The 18313-nt window shown below is 37.2% G+C and overlaps 1 protein-coding gene across 3 annotated transcripts; it reads left to right on the top strand.

The window, feature by feature from the left end:
- Positions 1-659: 659 nt before the first annotated feature.
- LOC105057677 (uncharacterized) lies at positions 660-18068 on the top strand. 3 transcript variants are annotated; one of them, XM_010940361.4, is made up of 11 exons: positions 660-4563; positions 4839-5078; positions 7494-7623; positions 12064-12216; positions 12389-12633; positions 12735-12804; positions 13929-14135; positions 14695-14930; positions 15989-16067; positions 16133-16270; positions 17313-18068. In XM_010940361.4, exons 1-11 carry the CDS (start codon positions 800-802, stop codon positions 17499-17501), a joined length of 5451 nt encoding a protein of 1816 aa, XP_010938663.1. In that variant the 5' UTR covers positions 660-799; the 3' UTR covers positions 17502-18068. The 3 variants fall into 3 exon arrangements, 2 of the variants coding, with proteins under 2 accessions (XP_010938663.1, XP_073105059.1); XM_073248958.1 differs by having other exon boundaries at positions 12708-12804; positions 17313-17696; XR_012136996.1 differs by lacking the exons at positions 15989-16067; positions 16133-16270; positions 17313-18068 and having other exon boundaries at positions 12724-12804; positions 14695-14927.
- Positions 18069-18313: the final 245 nt, after the last annotated feature.

The following is an 18313-nucleotide window of genomic DNA, read 5'->3' as shown; positions in this document are numbered from 1 at the left end:
AACTTTATAATTGTGTAAAAAATGATAAATATTTATATGCCCTTGATGTAACAAAGACACCAAACCATATATAACTAGCATTAAGTAACGAACTTATAATTGCTATATGATACTCCTCGTTTATCAGCTAAAAACATGCACCGCCCTGTCACCACGCCCAATGGATGGTAATTTGCCTTTGTTTTTCCTTATGAGTTAATTTCAGCTTTCATCGTCCACATTAAGTGAACAGGAATCATACGCATGCAAATCAGTTTTTTTTTCAAAATTTCATTTTAATTTTTATAATATTAAAATTAACATTTAAAAATTTTTAGAAAATTGTCATATGTTCATCATATTCATGCATGCCATTTACTCACTTGAATAAACAGTACAGTATCATGGCCACATGGATGATGTATATTAATCTTTTGTTGTATGTACTAATCATTACTATTTTTGTCATTGTCAAATAACCTCTTAATGCCCTTCCAACAAATTTTTGCTTCGCGCACAAGGCGGATTACTTTCAAAACGTTCGTATCCTTTCCCAAGCCCTACCGCTAATTCAAGAAAATAAAACTGGAAAAAAAACAAAGGAAATCAAAACACACAACCATTTCAAAACCACAATAATAAAAAAGAATTTAAAACAACAGAATAACAAGAACCCACGTCGCCGCCTCCAAAAGCAAAGCAAAGAGATCATCGGGAAACCCCGAACGATCGAAGCTCTCCGCTGTCGTATCCCCACCGTCACCGGTGATCCGGTCCGCCGGAATCCGCATGCCAGAAAGTTCATGACTCCCGGCCGGCGATGCCTCCGGCGATCGTAGATTTCCGGACACCGGCCGCCGCCTCACCCCAGGTCCGTTCCAAGCGATTCTCTTCTCAAAACTCTAGAAAAGGTCAGATCCCCGCCCCTCCCTCCCCTTTCTTCTTCGATCCCGTCGGCATTTCCGCCACCGATCGCCCCTCCCCCGCCGCCTCTGCCCGTCCCATGGATCGGACGAACCTTGGGCATTCATTTCCGGGCTCCGGGAACTCCATTGATGATGGATTCGGTGGTGGTTTCGCCTCCTCTACTCCTTCTTTCCCTCCCTCCCCGTTCCCCTCGGTTTCGGCCTCCGGGAAGCCCTCGCTAGCGGCGGGGCTCTCGAAGCCCCGACTCGTGAAGGTGAGGAAGCATGTCGCGTCCCCCCGGGTATGGCCTACTGTGGCTTCGGATGCGGCGGATGACTCCGGGTTCAACCCGTTTAGATCGGCGCCGGCGGCCTCGGCCGCCGACTCCGCCAATCAGGAGGGTGGTGGAACGCGGGGGCTGAATGAGAAGCTTCATTCGTGGAAACCTTTCGATCCTGAATCAGGAATTAGGGTTCCTGAGAATTCCAGTTGTCCAAATTCGAGTAGTTTTGAGCCTGTGAAGTCCGAGAGTGCTGGTTTTGTTTTTGGTGCTGGTTCCACCTGCGCTGCCGATCAGGAGGGTGGTGGAATGCGGGGGCTGAATGAGAAGCTTCATTCGTGGAAACCTTTGGATCTGGAGTCAGGAATTAGGGTTCCTGAAAATTCAAGCGGTCCAAAATCGAGTAGTTTTGAGCCTGTAAAGTCTGAGAGTTCTGGTTTTGTTTTTGGTGCTGGTTCTGCTTCGAAACAAAGTGTAAATATTGGGTCTGAGAATGCAAAAGATCGTGCATTTAGTTTTGTTGGTGAGGGAAGCCGAGCTTTTGATGCAGGTCGGTCTGTATTTGGGAGTGGTGTGAAGAAAAATTCTGATTCGGGACAAAGCTCGTCAGAGAATTTGAGTGGTCCCAATTTGGGTAGTTTTGAATATGGGAAGCCTGAAAGCTCTGATTTTGTTTTTGTTGCTGGTTCTGCATCAAACCACAGCAAAAAAAATATTGGCTCTGGAAATAGTCTAGATCGTGCTAATAGCTTTGGTAATGAGGGAAGTGTTGGTTCTGAAACAGGTGTTTTTATGTTTGGGAGTGGTGTGAACATGAGTTCTGATTCAAGATGGAACTCACCAGGTAATTCAAGTGGCCTGAATTTGGGTAATCTTGAATCTGTGAAGTCTGAGAGTGCTGATTTCATCCTTGGTGCTAGTTCTGTTTCAAATTCGAATAAGCCAGACCACACATTAAATTTTGCCAGCAAAGATAGCAGCAATTCTGATCCACGTGCTTTTATACCTGGGAGTAGTGTGGAGAAGAGTTCTAATATGAGTCAGAACTTGTCAGGAAATTCGACTGGTCCAAATATGGGTAGCTTCAAAACTGGAAATTCTGAAAGCACCGCATTTGTCTTTGGTTCTAATGCAGGTTCATTTTCAGATATCAAAAGTGTTGGGTCACGGAGTGCAGTAGGGGCTGCAACTGGTGGTGGGAAATCCGATTCAGGTGTTTTTGTATTTGGGAGTGGAACACAAAAAGGTGCTAGCTCAAGTCAGAACTGGGCAGAAATTTCTGGCATTCCAAACTTGGGCAGTTCTGAATCTGTGAAGCCCGAAGATGCTAATTTTATCTTTGGCTCAAGTTCAACATCAAATATGGGATGCAGAAGTATGGAGTCAGGGAACACTTTGGGTGGTGAATTTAGTTTTACAAGTGGGAGAAGTTTGAATACTGACACAGGTGTCTTTGTATTTGGGAGTCATACCAGAAAGGGTTCTAATTTGAGTCAGAGCTCATCTATCAGCTCTGAGCCGGGCCCATTCTCAAAGCTCCCTGATGAAATGAGAAAGCTGAACTTGCAGAGCTCCAGTAATGAGGAGGGTTTTGAGAAGGCAAAGCAACATGATAATAGGACTAAGGTTGATCAGAGAAATGAATTCATCTTTGGTGGCAACCAGAATGATCCCAGTTCCGTCTGTGGTGGTGCTGTAAATATGCTGCCAGAGGAGATGAAGAAGTTGAATATAGGAAGTGCGACAGCATCCAAGAATGCAAAAAGTGAAAGCATGGATCAGACAGCAAACATGTTTGCCTTTGGAAGCAATACGAAGAAAACTTCTGCTTCAAATCAGACATCAGCCAATTCATTCACTAGTTTTGAGAAGAGCACTTGTATGGAGCTGCCGAATGACATGCAGAAGGTGAACACTGATGATTTAAGGAATGATGATAGTTTCACCAAGACAGAAAATATTGATTATCAGTTCAAGGTGGATTTTAGCAATGGGCCTAATGGCCTCACTTTCCCAAGTAACACAGATGTACCTGTTTCTTTCAAAGGAAATGGGGTAAATACACTACACAATGACATGGAGAAGTTGGATATCAACAAACCAGAAAATTCAACTGGAAAGCCAGATCAGACAGATTATTCAGCTGGAGATGCTTATACTTCCTTTAAATTTACTTTTCGAGGAAAACAGGATGCCAATTCAACAGCGGGCCATGTTCCACCATCTAAAACACAAGAACATTTTACATCCAGTAGCGTTGCTACACCTTTTTGTCCATCATCATCTGGCCCTGGTTTTCAGTCTGTTGGGACCGAGTTCACTTTCACAAGCAAGCATGGAGGACTGGAAACACCACATGTGGAGTTTAGAACTCATAAACAGGATGGCCATGGGTTGTCTAAGGAGAATTTGTTTGCTGGACCACATCATAATATGGCATTCAATGTGAAGAAGGGTGATGTTCAAAGTACAAGAACAAAGAAGAGGAGAGGTAAATCAAGACAGTCTGGCCCAGCCCACCAGACCTTTGCTAAACCATTTATTTCAATGGAAAAGGGTCCCTTGGAAAATATGAAACCTGAGTCTCCTGGTGGTTATTCACCAATGGATTATTCTCCTTATCAGGAGAATTTAGGAGCTGATCAGTGCTCAAGAGAAGCATCAGTGGCATCCGGTGAGTCCATACATTTTTTCTCCCGCTGTGCATCAGCTGATACAGAAAGATCATTTTCTGTAGATGAAAGAGAAGAAGACTTGGTCTCTGCAACAAAGTGCTTAAACATCAATGAAGATGATCTAAAACATGATAGTGATGGTTCTAAAAGCCACATTGAGAAGGATTTCGCTGCCAAATTTTCTGTTATGGATGAGCAAAATTCTGGTCCTGGCAGAGAAAGTCTTTTTTTCAAGTCTAACAGTGCAGGTCTCAGTAGTGACACTAATAATGCTGCAATGGAAGCAGAAACTGGTCCTTTTGGCTCTACTTTTGAGAGGCAAGCAAGCGAGGGTGGAACATGCTTCACCTTTGTAACCAGCCCAGAGGACTTTGGTGGATCAAACTTTGCATTTGCTGCATCTACTTTTGCTCAAGGTCCATTATCAGCAGCAAAACGCCACCATAGAAGGAAAAGTAGGATGAAAACTGGTCATGATTTGTATACTTCCACTTCAAATGCCAGTGCTCCTTTGGCTTCTTCCACTTCAAATCTGTTTTCAGTTACCAGCACTTCTATGCAACCAGATCCTGCACAAGACATAAAAGGCCTACCATCTTTTCATGAGGGTGGAGATGATAACAGAGCAGAAACAAATAGAAAAACAGAGTCCAACAAAGAGGACATAACCAAAGATGCGGCAAGTGTAGCAGCAGAGGAAGCCTGTGACAAGTGGCGTCTCAGGTGTTTGTTGCTCCTCTCTCTCTCTCTCTCTCTACATTCATGGGCGGCCACTTGCATATATTTTGCTTTGTTGTATTTATTCAGTAAGAGCCAGCTCTTGCTATTCTAATTAACCCTTGCCTGTATATTTATATATATTTTTTGAGTGGTAGTTTTGAATCATCGCTGCAGGATAAGGCTTCTTGTTATGGTACATGCTGCTTTAAATTGAGTATGATCAAATATGATCTTAAATACTTTTTTTTTCTTTTTTCTTTTTTTTTTTTGCGCATTAGGGGCAACCAAGCTTATGCAAAAGGACATCCGTCTAAAGCAGAGGAGTATTATACTCATGGGGTGAATTCCATCTCTCCAAATGAAACTTCTAGGAATTGCAGTAGAGCATTGATGCTGTGCTATAGTAACCGTGCAGCTACACGGATGTCTCTTGGAAGAATGAGAGAAGCACTCAATGACTGTATGATGGCTGTTGCAATTGATCCCAGCTTTCTTAGGGCTCAAGTTAGGGCTGCAAAGTAAGGGGTTCTTGGTTCTCTCCATTTGACTCACCACTATTGTCTTTAAATTCATCTGCAATTCATCCATCAAGTTGTTGAAAATGATTATAAGCAGAACTATATTTATAAACAAATGTTGGAAGAGTGTTGAGAAATAATTACATAATTCATTTTTACTGAAAAGGCAAATGTGGAAAATAGAAGTAAAGATCATTAAAATAATAAAAAGTATAAAATCCTTCAGGTGAATTAAACAATGATAATTTTTCAAAGGCAAACAAATACATGCAGTGTAATTAAAATACTTTTCATTTCCCCATTAACCTTAAGCTGCAGTTAGAAATTAAAATATAAGAATTGTACCCTTGACATATATAATGGAGGCACATTAAATAATGGGGCGATGTGCCCAAAAAAACCATTAGGATAGACCAGCTCCACAATAACTGAAGTCACCAAATACATGGAGACATGGTTCATGTACAATAACTTCATGGTGGATCATAATTTGATTTTCCATTGTAGTCTGGAGATAGGAAAACAAAATTGCATTTCAGTAAAAGTGGACAAAAAAAAGTAGGTTCAGTCTCTTTATGTTTCATGAAGCTATGAAAATAAGATAATTGTCACTGGATAATGCTCTATACATCCTGTGGCACAATTTTGGCCATGTCAGCATACTTTGGCTTCATGCTGTAGCAAGGGATGAGTTTCTTTTTGTTTCTTGATTTAGGAGCAATGAGGTCCTCAAGAAAGATGCTTAAGTCAGTTTTCACTGCAGATGCTTAAGTCAGTTTTCAATGCCAATTGTTCTTATCATTTGAGTTAAGAAATACAGGTGGATATTTCTATTTGGGTGAATAGGGGTGAAGAGTGCAATTAATAGTGTCAAAAGGGAAATAAGGGCCTATAGTATAATTGTGTGATGAATACAGTGTACACTATGAAAGCACTGGCTCACCAATTAGACATCATGACATTTTGGATGGTTTATGGTCAAATATATTTGTCATCCTTAGTTGATAAAAAAAGGGTCAGAGATTGTCAAGAATGCAATCCATAGGATCTATAATCTCCATCACTCTATCCATGACGTCAGTGGGATACATGAACAATAAACTTGGTGGTGTATCCTTGTCATGAGAGAAAGTGCTCTTTAGGATACTATATAATATGTAGAGACCTTTTAAAAGTATTAAGGAGGATCCTTCTTCTTACATAAATTTTGAGAATGATTCCTTAAATTTTCCAAAATTACTAGCAAATAACTGTCACCTACATAGGTTAATAGCAATGCTATAGGAATATTGGGTGAAATAAGCACAACATGAGGTGTCAAGTGTAGAGGAGCATATCATGAAATTGTATATTTTTGTGAATTCCATATGCAGACATGAAAACTGAGAGGTATTGCTTTAGTTTAAAAGTCAGCATCTCACCATCATTGCTGGTGGAATTTTTTACAATTAATCATGAGTTGGTATACAAAAGAGTCCCTTTTTTGGAAAAGAAGAAATCAAATCTCTGAAACTTCATTTAGCTTGATGGAGTTTGTTACTAGTACATAGAGGTGGCCTTTTATGCTTAAAATTGCATTAGTACTTTTTATGGAGAAACCTTCTTCCATGTGCAAGTACCCCCTGTTCTGCACTTCTTTATGTATCTTTAGATATTCAATGAACTGACTGTATTTTTCCATGCCTTTGTGTGCCTGGTGCTGGCATGGTGTAACAATCTATATATATCATGCTTGAATTCCTGGCCTTCGTTCTCTCACATGAAGATTTTAATGGCACTTTGATCCCCACCTGGAAGCTTTGTGCAGGTAGATGGTAACCAGAGCTAAATGTCATGTTTCAACCGAGTAGAATGACATAGTAACTAGTACCTACTGTTCCTGCTGCACTGCACCAACATGCTAGTGAGAGAGTTTCAAATCTAATGAGTTGTGTGGCAATGAAAAATTTAATGTAACAAGAAGACTTCATGTGCACCATGATTCATGCGAGTTTTACTAGGAGATTGAGGATGTGGAGACATAGACTAAGCACGTCTAGAATGGCAGATAAATTAAGTGTGCAATTCGATTATCATTTTTTTGAACACATTTAACAGTTGTCATGACCCAATCATGGTCATTGACTTAGCTGAATAGCAATTGGTAATTATAAATGGGTGGGCCTTGGATGGTCAAATACCAACAAAAGAGGCAGTGTGTGGGTGAAGAGTTCATTTTTCAACTGCTTGGTGGTTTTGTGTTATGCTTTGTTTCATGTATTCATAAATTCTTTTGTCTTTTCTCATTTTGCATATTGATGTTATTAGTTTGGACTTAATAAAATAGATTCTTACTCAATGAAGCATTGCCTCTTTTCAAGTACTTTAGCAACCAAAAGAGTGCTAAACTATTTGATTAATTCACAAATGATGTAGTTGTCATCTTGCACTGGGAGATATTGAAGATGCATTGGAGCATTTTAAGAAGTGCTTGCAATCAGATGATGATGCTAGTTTGGGCCAGAAAATCTTATTAGAAGCTTCTGAAGGTCTGCAAAAAGCTCAGGTAACCAACCTCTCTACTGCTGGTTGTATCTTTTGATTAACAACATAATATATTGTAAAACCACAATTGTACAAATCCTCCTTTGTTTACCCCGAATAGACTTAGATATAACATCATAGAAAAGCTATCAAACTGAACACATTTATTGTCTATGCGTCAAATTGATGAATCATTATGAAATGAATATGTGGTACTAATGGTAGCTAAGGCCATCTTTTTAAACATGGAGCTTGTAAATTGAACAAGAGCATCCTCATTTCAAATGTTATGGTTAAAGCCAAATTTCTAAAGTTGAACAATGGATCTAGGCAACTTAGTCTTGGCATCTGATTTGGAGTAGCACATGTATCATTTTATGCACATGCACAAATGGAATTCAGATTAGTTGACTAAGAAATGCTGATTCAATTGCTATACATTATCTTTGAGACATATATCCCTGAAAAAACATAAGTTAAATCAAAGAAAGAGTGTAATCCTTGTCAAGATGTTGAATAGTTTATTGTGTGAAGGGTGAGATGAAGTCCTGTCCCCGAAAGTTGACTTTCTGCATGTCCTCTGTGTGTGTGTGTCAAAGCTGCTTGTGAGAATGTGGTGTATTAATGGTATGGCAATGTATGCTCTTTTTAGATGTAAGGAATCTTTTATATATAGTTACAGCTGTGAATTTGCATGAAAACTTTATTGTCCATTATGGAAGCTGTCTTGGGAATTGATATGTTGGGTTAATTTGCAAGTATAATGTTAGTAAATTAATGAAATTTCCCTTCAAAGGAGTTCTTTTTTAATGATAGACCTCTTGTATTTGATTGGTGTGACTACAATCAACTTTTTGTCAGTTCAGCTCTGCAAAGACCTTGTTCCAGAAAAGTGCAACTTTGATTTCAAGAAGTGAGGTGCAGAGCCTTTTTTTTTTTTTTCCTCATTTCAAAATCCAACAGTAGAAGATAAAAGAGTTACTATTTTGCTACTTCGTAACTTTGCACAAGATGAGTGTGGCTGAAATGAGAGTGTTGAGATGAAGGTGTGGTAATATAAAAAAAGATAGAATAAGAAATGAAGTCATTCATAAAAAAGTAGAGGTAGCACCAATTGAGGATAAACTGAGAGGACCACTTAGATGGTTTTGATATCTACAACTTAGGCTATGGGACGCACCACTATGGAAGAACGATTTGATGCATGTAAAAGGGGAAAGAGGGGTAGAGGTAAACCAAAAGATACATAGGATGAAGTAGTAACGAAGGATTTGTTATCGCTACATTTTTTAGAAAGTGCGGGCCCAAATAGAGCGGAATGGAGGAAAAGGATTCATATAGCCGTCCCTAACTAGTTTGGAATTAGGGCATAGTTGAGTTGAGTTGAGTTGAAAAAATGTATTCTTATTTCTTAAATAAATTGCCATTATGTGCATGGAGATAGAAGGATTATCAAAGAGGTTACTTAGTGTTGGCAATATTGCATCTTGATGTAGTTTATCAAAGAGCATATTAGAGTTGAACTATATAGGCGTAGTTGTGCCTAAATTCCATTCCATACCTGGCAAGCTTATGCAGAACATAATATTCGAGGTTTACAACATTATGTTATTGTTTTTATGGAGGCAAATCCTTTGACTTTCCATGAGAAAGTTGGAGAGCAATAAAACATTTTGTGGACAAGGATTTGTAAACAAAGGGTTAAATTCGATATGAAAGGGTTAAATTCTATTTTTTGTTGTTTTTATGCTTTGGACTTCAAACATTATTTTACATAAGCTTTGATCTCAACTAAACAAAATGTCACATATATGAGTGGTGCCCCTTCTGTGGATATTTCTGTCTTTTGACCACTATAGGCAGACAACCTAGTATTACTAATGTGAAAATGTGTTCACATGGCTAAATTTTCATTCCATGTGTCCCCTTCTTCTTGGGTTTTCTCCTTTCTCCCCTCTCTCTCTCTCTCTCTCTCACACACATCCATCCTCATGTACGCTTCTTGTATGAATGCTGTCTGCCGTTTATTCTATTTTTTGCATCACTTGCTGCATGTAGACTCATTGTCTTCTGGATGTTGGATTTTTATGAGATTGGCTGAGTCAAGGCTTCTAACGTTTGATATTCATATCTGAGACTACCATCAAAAAAAAAAAAAGGATATTCATATCTGAGGCATTTCTCTATTAAGATCTAGACCACTTGATAGCATGTTGAATCATCTCAGTTACTGCAATCTGAAACACAATTCCAGGATTTAGGTACGTGATTTGATAACAAAATTTGTATAAAGTGCAAATCTAGGACTAATAAATGTAATAAGAGGAATAGTTTCAAAAAACTAGGAAAATCTTGCATCCGATATCGAGCTATGCTAGAAGAACCAGAAAATTTAGATCAAAATTTTGTATATGCTTTTACTTTTTCCCCAATTGTGAACTATGTGACTTTTTTCTAACAACATGCTTTCTAAGCATATAAGTGATTATTGATGCAACCCAAGATAAAAATTGTAGATTTCAGGATGAATAATCAGATCTCTAGATTGATATATGAGAGGATTCATATCGAACTCACATCAGAGTTGATATCATTGGGTACAGAGGATGATGGGGCTTGGGTAGGGGTCTTTTAAAACCCTCCCAAGTGTATCCACAATTTCGGCCATCTAGATTCATGAATTATACAAGTCTGCCTCACTTCACTCCTTCAATCTAGGAGTCTGGAATGTGGCAAGAGGATTAGAACATGATATGCAGACATATACGCAGTCTATGAAGATTATGTCGTCTAATGAAATGTTGTATATATATTCTAAGTGCATATGTATTTGTACGGTGACGTATTAAATTAAATATACAGGATTGTATTATCAATCCTTGTAGGAATGAATGCAGATTTGGTGAGGTTTGTACATTATATATCTACACTGAATTTTGAACCTATCGACAACATTAAATACACTTAGGGGCTGTTTCTTTGCCTGCAAGCTGAATATAGGTTGCAATTGGAAATGCTGTAGTTGAAATTACAGCTGCACAAACTGTTTCCATTTGGTTATTTGTAATTGAGAAGTGTAAATACAATCCCATTTATGATGTTGAAAGAGATGGGGTGACCCTACAAATGGTTATCCCCATGGAAACAGCAAACTATCTACTTCTCTATTATATTATTATAATGATCATACTATTTTTACAATATGTATTATAATAACTAATAATTATGACATAATAATTACTATTATATTATTTATAGATTAGAATAAGAATCATTATGATACAATAATAATAATTATTATATAAGTGTATTATTATCATAATAATAATGGTTATACTAGTAAATGATTATTATAACATTGTGACAATAATTACTATTATAACATACCTTTTCTATTATAGTATAATAATTTTCATATTATTTTCTAATTTAAATAAAAGCATTTTTATTATTAAATTATTATTATTATAGGATTATTATAGTAATAGTGACTATGATAGTTATATCATTATAAAATAATTTCATATTGTAACAATTGGATATATTATTAAATATATTGCTTGTATATGTTATTATAATAAAAATTAATTATTATATACTATAAATTTTAGTATAACTATTATTATCATATTATGTATAGATTATAGTAAGAATCATTATGATGCAATCATTATTAAATATATTATGGTCATTATAATCTAGTTATACTATTGACATTATAAAAATGATCCTTATAATAATATACGATTATAAAATTTATTCGATACTGTAATACTTATATATTATTATAACAAATTTAAGTTTAATAATACATTAATTAAAATAATATATTTAATATATTAAAATTATACAATATTAAATTTCATTGGTTGGAGAGTAGTAAGAGGTCTCCTGTGAGAGCTATTTTCAATTGGAACAAATCTTGTAATCGGAATTGCAGCCATTTTTGCTTGCAGTTACAGGTACAAGATTCAGGTTTTTTTTTTGAATTCACATGTAGCCTGCAGCTATGATTTGAGCATTTGCAACTACAACCCACCCAATTGCAGGAAATGAAACTATCTTTCAGAAAAACTTGAAAACAATTAAAGAACATAAACAACTTGACTGAATACGAATCCATTCCAACCATGACTATGAGCCCCTGATGAAGGTTAATGCACCTTTCCTGGTATAATTTGTTAGATGTAACACATTATTCTGATTCAATCATGACCATCTTTCATCTAAAGTTTGTTACTGTTTCCATAATCTTTTCTTCTAACTTGCCACATCGTATTCATGAAAAAAAAAGAGTATCATACTCCTCTTGTAATTGGTCTTTACTGATCAATAAATTCTTTTATTCAGGGAAATAATTATTTCATTTGTTTTTTGTCATGCTAGTAACCTGTAGTCTACTCCTTTTTATATAATTTAGCCTATAAGTTGATGAATAACAAGTGTTGTCCTTGTTTGACAGCAAGTGGCTGATTATATAGTTCGGGCTAAGGAGCTTTTGCTAAAAAGAACACCTAATGAAGTGACACAGGCCTTGCAGTTCATCTCTGAAGCCCTGTCAATAAGTTCTCATTCAGAAAATTTGCTGGAGATGAAAGCAGAGGCTCTATTAATGGTGTGGTTTTACCATTTGTTATTAGAGTAGTTTATATAGCACCATAAACTTTTTCTTCCTCATTATCTGTAGGTGTATCAGATACCCATTTGAATCATCCCACTTCAACATATAAAATAGTGATATACTATCTATTTTTTGTTGCTAACTTGTTATTGTTGCGCATGACCAGCTGCATAATTATGAAGAAGTAATTCAATTGTGTGAACAATCTCTGGATTCTGCCAAAAGAAATTCTTTCTTGGCTGGCTCTGATGATCAACTTGAGAATCCAGATTCCTCTGGACAGACAAAAAGTTCTTCGGTGAAGCTTTGGAGGTGGCACCTCATTTCCAAGTCTTACTTTTATTTAGGAAAACTTGAGGAAGCTCTTGAGTTGCTAAGGAAGCATGAACAAGTGAAACCCATTGGAGAAAGGTATTCCTTGATGCATAATCTTGCCCTCTTATGATTCATGCCCATCAAAGTTCATAGCTCTTTCTTGATATTAGCTTTCTACTGCAAATGAAAACTAGCAGGTGTGGAGACAAGTCTGCAGAAACTTCCGCATCACTTTTTGTCACCGTGCGTGAACTATTGCGGCTTAAAGTAAGTCTCTTTATTTCCTCAGTGATAAATGGGTATGCTTCTTGAACTGTAAAAAGAAAAATGCAATTCTAGTAATGTAGTTTTTGTTGATGAACTGGATATTTTTGTCTGAATAACCCATTCCTGTCCTAAAGGAAAATATTTTTCTTCCTATTCATATTTGTGCATGTGTGTGGGTGGGTGGGTGAGCAGGCAGGTGTGTATTTGCATGCATCTACTTGTGTTTATCTGTACAGGCATGCCCAGTGGAGATATTATTATACATATTACAATATTTTGATCTTTCTATTTGGATGCGAACATGTAGAAGAGGGATTTAGCATCAAACTTATGGGCTTTGTCTTGTTATTTATGTTATATATGCCAAGGGATGCTACTGTTGTAGTGATGGCTTGTTGGCTTTAGTTTGGCTTGGCTTCGCTTATAACTGTCTGGCTTGTTTAGAGAACTTGAGTGAAAATTGGACATGTATGTTTCATTTGTTATTGTTCCCTGTAATTGGTCTGACCATGAATACAGCTCTACAGATGTTTTCAATTTGGCAGGTTCATTTGTTTGCTTATATGTTTTTAAAATGTTTTATATATGCAAAAATACCTGTAATGGTTTAGAATCAGCCAGGCAATTTTATAATGTTTACATATATGTTGTTCACTGCATGAAGATGTAGAACATCTTATAAACTTAGGGGGTAATGAGAATCGGAATGGATTGGAATCAGAATCGGAATGGCCAAATCTCCCGAAGCATTTGGTTCGTGACCGGAATCGGAATTGGAATTAGAATTTGAATTGAAATTGAATCGTTAGGGGAGAGTAGGGATTGAGTTTTAGGTAGATTGGGATATTTTAATTTCGCCCTGCAATCAGAATCGGAATTGGAATCGGAATAGAACTCCTCCCAACCAAATGGTTGGAATGGAAGTCACCCATTTCCATTTCAAACCCAACTCCCCCTAACCAAACACCTCATTATTCTTTCCGAGTCCTTCACTAGTATTTGCAGTTTTTTATGGTTGTTTCTTTGAAATATTTCTGAGTTTGTCATTCTTGAAAATGGTAGAATTTCTTGTGCCTCATTTGCAATCTGTTTATTGTTTATTACTATTAATTTTTAATTTGCAGGCTGCTGGGAATGAAGCATTTCAAGCAGGAAGGCATGTGGAGGCAGTGGAACATTATACTGCTGCTTTAGCATGCAATACTGAATCACGTCCTTTCACTGCGATATGCTTTTGCAATCGTGCTGCAGCATACCAAGCCCTAGGCCAAATCACTGATGCCATCGCTGATTGCAGTCTAGCAATAGCTCTTGATCCTAGTTATCCAAAGGTCGGTTACATACAGGATGGAACATGCACCCTTATTAGTTAATCTAGGCTATTTGTGTATTATTTTTTTTTGGTGGCAATATTCTGGTTAAATCTTTAAACTCCACAGTCTAAATTATGTTGTATGTCATGGCCTTGTTGATTAACACCAGCTAACTTGTGTAAATAGTCATGCGGTTTCCTTTCTTATTGTTGTGTCTCACTGATCCATTATTTGTTTATTTATAGCTGATTCTTGTACTTCTGTATTTTCTCTAATCATTCATTTAAAGTGGAGTCTATTTTCAATCTTTGCTGCAGATAGGCATGCTAGTTTCATAATTGTTGCCATCCCTCTTTGCTGTAGATTGGTTTTATGCAAAAAATCAATAGCTTATTCTAACACCTTTCCAGAATTAGTTCTAGGGTGAAATGTTGGGCTACATACTCGTTAAAAGTGAATGTACGAAATGATCCAAAGAAAAAGAATCTCATGTCATTTAATTCTGTTTCATTTGCATTAGGTTTACAACAAGGTACTGTAGAAGATATTTATTTTAATCACCAGTATTGCATTGCAGGCTATTTCTAGAAGGGCAACCTTACATGAGATGATCAGGGACTACGGGCAGGCAGCTAATGATCTCCGTAGACTAATATCCTTCCTTGAAAAGCAATTGACAAATAAAGGCAATCAGTCAGGGTCATTGGGAAAATCAACTAGTAGCAAAAATGATGTAAACCGAGCCCGTTTAAGGCTTTCTTCAGTGGAGGAGGAGGCCGGAAGGGAAACCATGTTGGATATGTATATGATTTTGTAAGTAATTCATTAAAACTCTCCTGTACAATCATATCTTTTCATAATTTGTGCATTGTTCTGCAGAACACCGTTTTTTTAAATTCTCTGAAGAATGTTTTACTTCTGTAGTTTTAGTTTATGTTATATATTGCATATACTTGCTCGTCCACCACGAAAGCGATATACTCTTGTGTATTGTTTGTTCAGTTAGTAACAGTGGCATCGTCATTATTTATGTACTAAGTGGATAAGCTAAGGGCCTATTTAGTTGACAATAATGGGCCCATCTGCAAGTATGATTATTGCAGCTGAGGCTTTTTCTGATGTTTGGTTCACTTGAAGTGCACCATCACATGTAACTTCCATTTTTAAAGTGAAGCCTAAATGCTGCAACCTTGTACCAAAGCATCTGTTATCGAGTTAAAGAAGCTGAGAGCAGTCATGGGAGTTTTTTAGAGGTTACATATATATGTAATTTTAGCTGTGGTGGTTTCATCTCTGGGCAAGTCTACTTAACTCAGCATCTAGAGTAACTGCAGTGAAACAGGCTGTGATTTCGCTGTTGCCAACTCAAATGCAGACATGCTTTAAAATTATGGAGTTCCTGGATGGAGTTTATAATTTTGCTTATGAGAAATGTTTTGGCATGCTACTTGCTTTGATTTGTTGTTATATTATCTTTAGTATTTTTGGAGTAGGAATGCAAGTAGATTGCTTCTAGTCAGTGTTAGACTTAATTGGAACATCTTTTTTCCTGATAAGTAATTAGAGCATCTTTTATCACACCTCCATGGTCAGAGTTTGTTCTTACAGGCCCAGATATGGCCAGTTTCCTTGTCTTCTGTACTAAACATCTGGCCCAAACTGCTTCCTGCATGAGCAAGACCCAGTCTTCGATCTTAGTCAGCAGGCCTGGGATATGGTCTGATGTATAGTTAATTTTTGAGTCTGGTTAGGCCTGCTCCTAGTTTAGCTTCTATCATGGTAGCCCTAATAGATCTTATGTTGTTTTCGCAGCTCGACATGAAAAGGTTCGTTTGTCCTGGTCTTTATAACCACTTGCTCCCTGTGTGCAGGGGAATTGATCAATCAAGCTCTGCAGCTGATGTGAAGAAGGCATACCGTAAAGCTGCACTCAAACATCATCCAGACAAGGTATTATATCTATTGTGTGAATAGAAACTTACTGTTTTATTTTCCTGATGAGCTTCTCTCTCTAGGCTGGTCAGTTCTTAGCAAGGAGCGAGAATGCTGATGATGGGCTTTGGAGAGAAGTGGCTGAGGAAGTCTATAAAGATGCTGATCGATTATTTAAAATGATAGGAGAGGCATATACCATACTTTCAGACCCTGCCAAGGTATTTGCTTATAAACTTATAGTATTGTTTATTGATGTATAGCTCTGATTTAGCATTATCTGGGGACACATTTTATAAAAAAAAGATGGTTTAACTTGTGCACAAGAGACAAAAATGGAAAGAAGCAAAAAGCAAGGAGATGTGTATAAACAATCCTCTCTTTTATGTTTGTAGTGATGTATAAGAGATGGGGTAATGATGGTGGGAGTTAATGAAAGGTGATGATAAAGAAATATGAAGGATGGGGAATAGGATCATAGTAGTTAGGTTTCTATTAGAGAGGAACTTGTTGATGTTGGTATAAATCTACGTCAAACTGGAGGAAATGACTAAAGGTGGAATCAGATGGATGCATGGACATGCAAATTTTTAATTAGAAAGTATATATTTTTGATCTATGAATATTTTAGTGTTCATATAAAAGAATAGGAGGAAATGAGAGGTTTCATGGACCAAGGGTTCAAAGAGCAAAATGTGAGTGGAGATGCAATAATTAATGCCAGTTTTGTGATGGCATATGATATTTCTGAAGTAAAATACATACTGTAAAAAGAGAAACTGCTATAGTTAGCAGCTGTCTCATTCAAAACGAATAAAGAAAAAGAAAAGAAAAGAACCTTTTTAGATAAATAGAGAACTTTCGTATGTTGTGAAATAATGTCAATGTAGCTGATGGGAAACCATTGCATAATTGAATGAGAAATCCCATGATGATATGATTTTCAGACTAAAGGCAATTTCGCTTAAATTACACTAATCATTGTGGCCTGTGAAGCTGTGCAGGCCATCAAAAAACATAATTCTGTTATGACCTGCGATATGCTTATTGAGCTTTAGATGTTCCAATGCCCGATGGTTAATATTTGCATTGTAGCAGTCTTAAGAAACTTAATGACTTTTGCCTCTTACAGAATTTCGTGATATCGTTCTGACATCAAACCAATTTACTTGCTTGTACATGATATGCTTGTAATTCAGTAGTAAAGCATTTTTTGCATTAGCTTTGTCACCAAAAGGTGCATATCTTGTGGTCTCTTTTCAGCGCCTGCAATATGATGCGGAAGAGGAGATTAGGACAACCCTGACAAAGGGTTACAATATGAGCAGGACACCTAAGACCTCAGCAGATTACTACAGCAGCCAGTATGAGAAGAGGAGTAACATGCGTCAGTGGCGGTCATATGGAAGTCCGCATAAGCGATGGTCAGAATTTACACATTCCAATATATAGTTTTTCGGACATTCAAGTGATGGGACAGTGTATGATCCAGAAGCTTCATTTCTTGGATTGCTTTCAAAGTTTTGCCTCGGAGGGCAACCATAGTGGTGCTGAATCCATTCGAAATGATGAAGATAGTATCTATGTCAGCCCATGACCTGATTAAAATTATCTAATGCCTTCTATATACATTGAAAGACATAATCATGAAGCTCATCAAATCCTCTTATGGAGTTATGGCAGCGGACTTACTTGAGTTGTAGATATGGAGCTTACTGACATCAGGAAGTGATCTATTCTGTCAAAGTTCAGCCATCAAGTGATAGTTTTTGAACCACGTGGCTGCATTGCACGGAGCCAAGATTCCTTTCTCCCCTAGTTTGATGGTAGGGGAGATGTCTAGCAAGAGAGATTTCTTCTTGTTCTTCATCTCCTGATCCAGTTTTTCTTGTGATTGTACCAAGTGTTGATGTGCCATACGAAACAGAGATAAAAGCTTTGGATGTGCTTGTGGCTAGCATCATGATTTAACCTGTAAATTGAGTAAGCTGTTGTTTCATATATGGTGTTTCTGAGTTATTTCTGCTGTTAATGTTGATCTTGTTGCTAAAGAACATGTATTTTAATCCGATGAATGACTAGAACATTAGATGCAAGCAAAACAGGCACAAGTTGAAGGTTGAAGGTGGGAATTTTAATATACTAACCAAATCTTTTAAAAGGATTTTACATGATCTTTTCATTTGGACCTATTTTGAATTAGGACTAGGGTTGGAAATGGGCTCGAGCCGGTCTGAAGTTTATTTATCAGTCTAGGCTCGAAA

Source organism: Elaeis guineensis, chromosome 14, assembly GCF_000442705.2.
Source record: "Elaeis guineensis isolate ETL-2024a chromosome 14, EG11, whole genome shotgun sequence".
In the NCBI taxonomy this organism is placed as follows: Eukaryota; Viridiplantae; Streptophyta; class Magnoliopsida; order Arecales; family Arecaceae; genus Elaeis; species Elaeis guineensis.
This window is presented reverse-complemented; position numbering and strand designations above follow the sequence as displayed.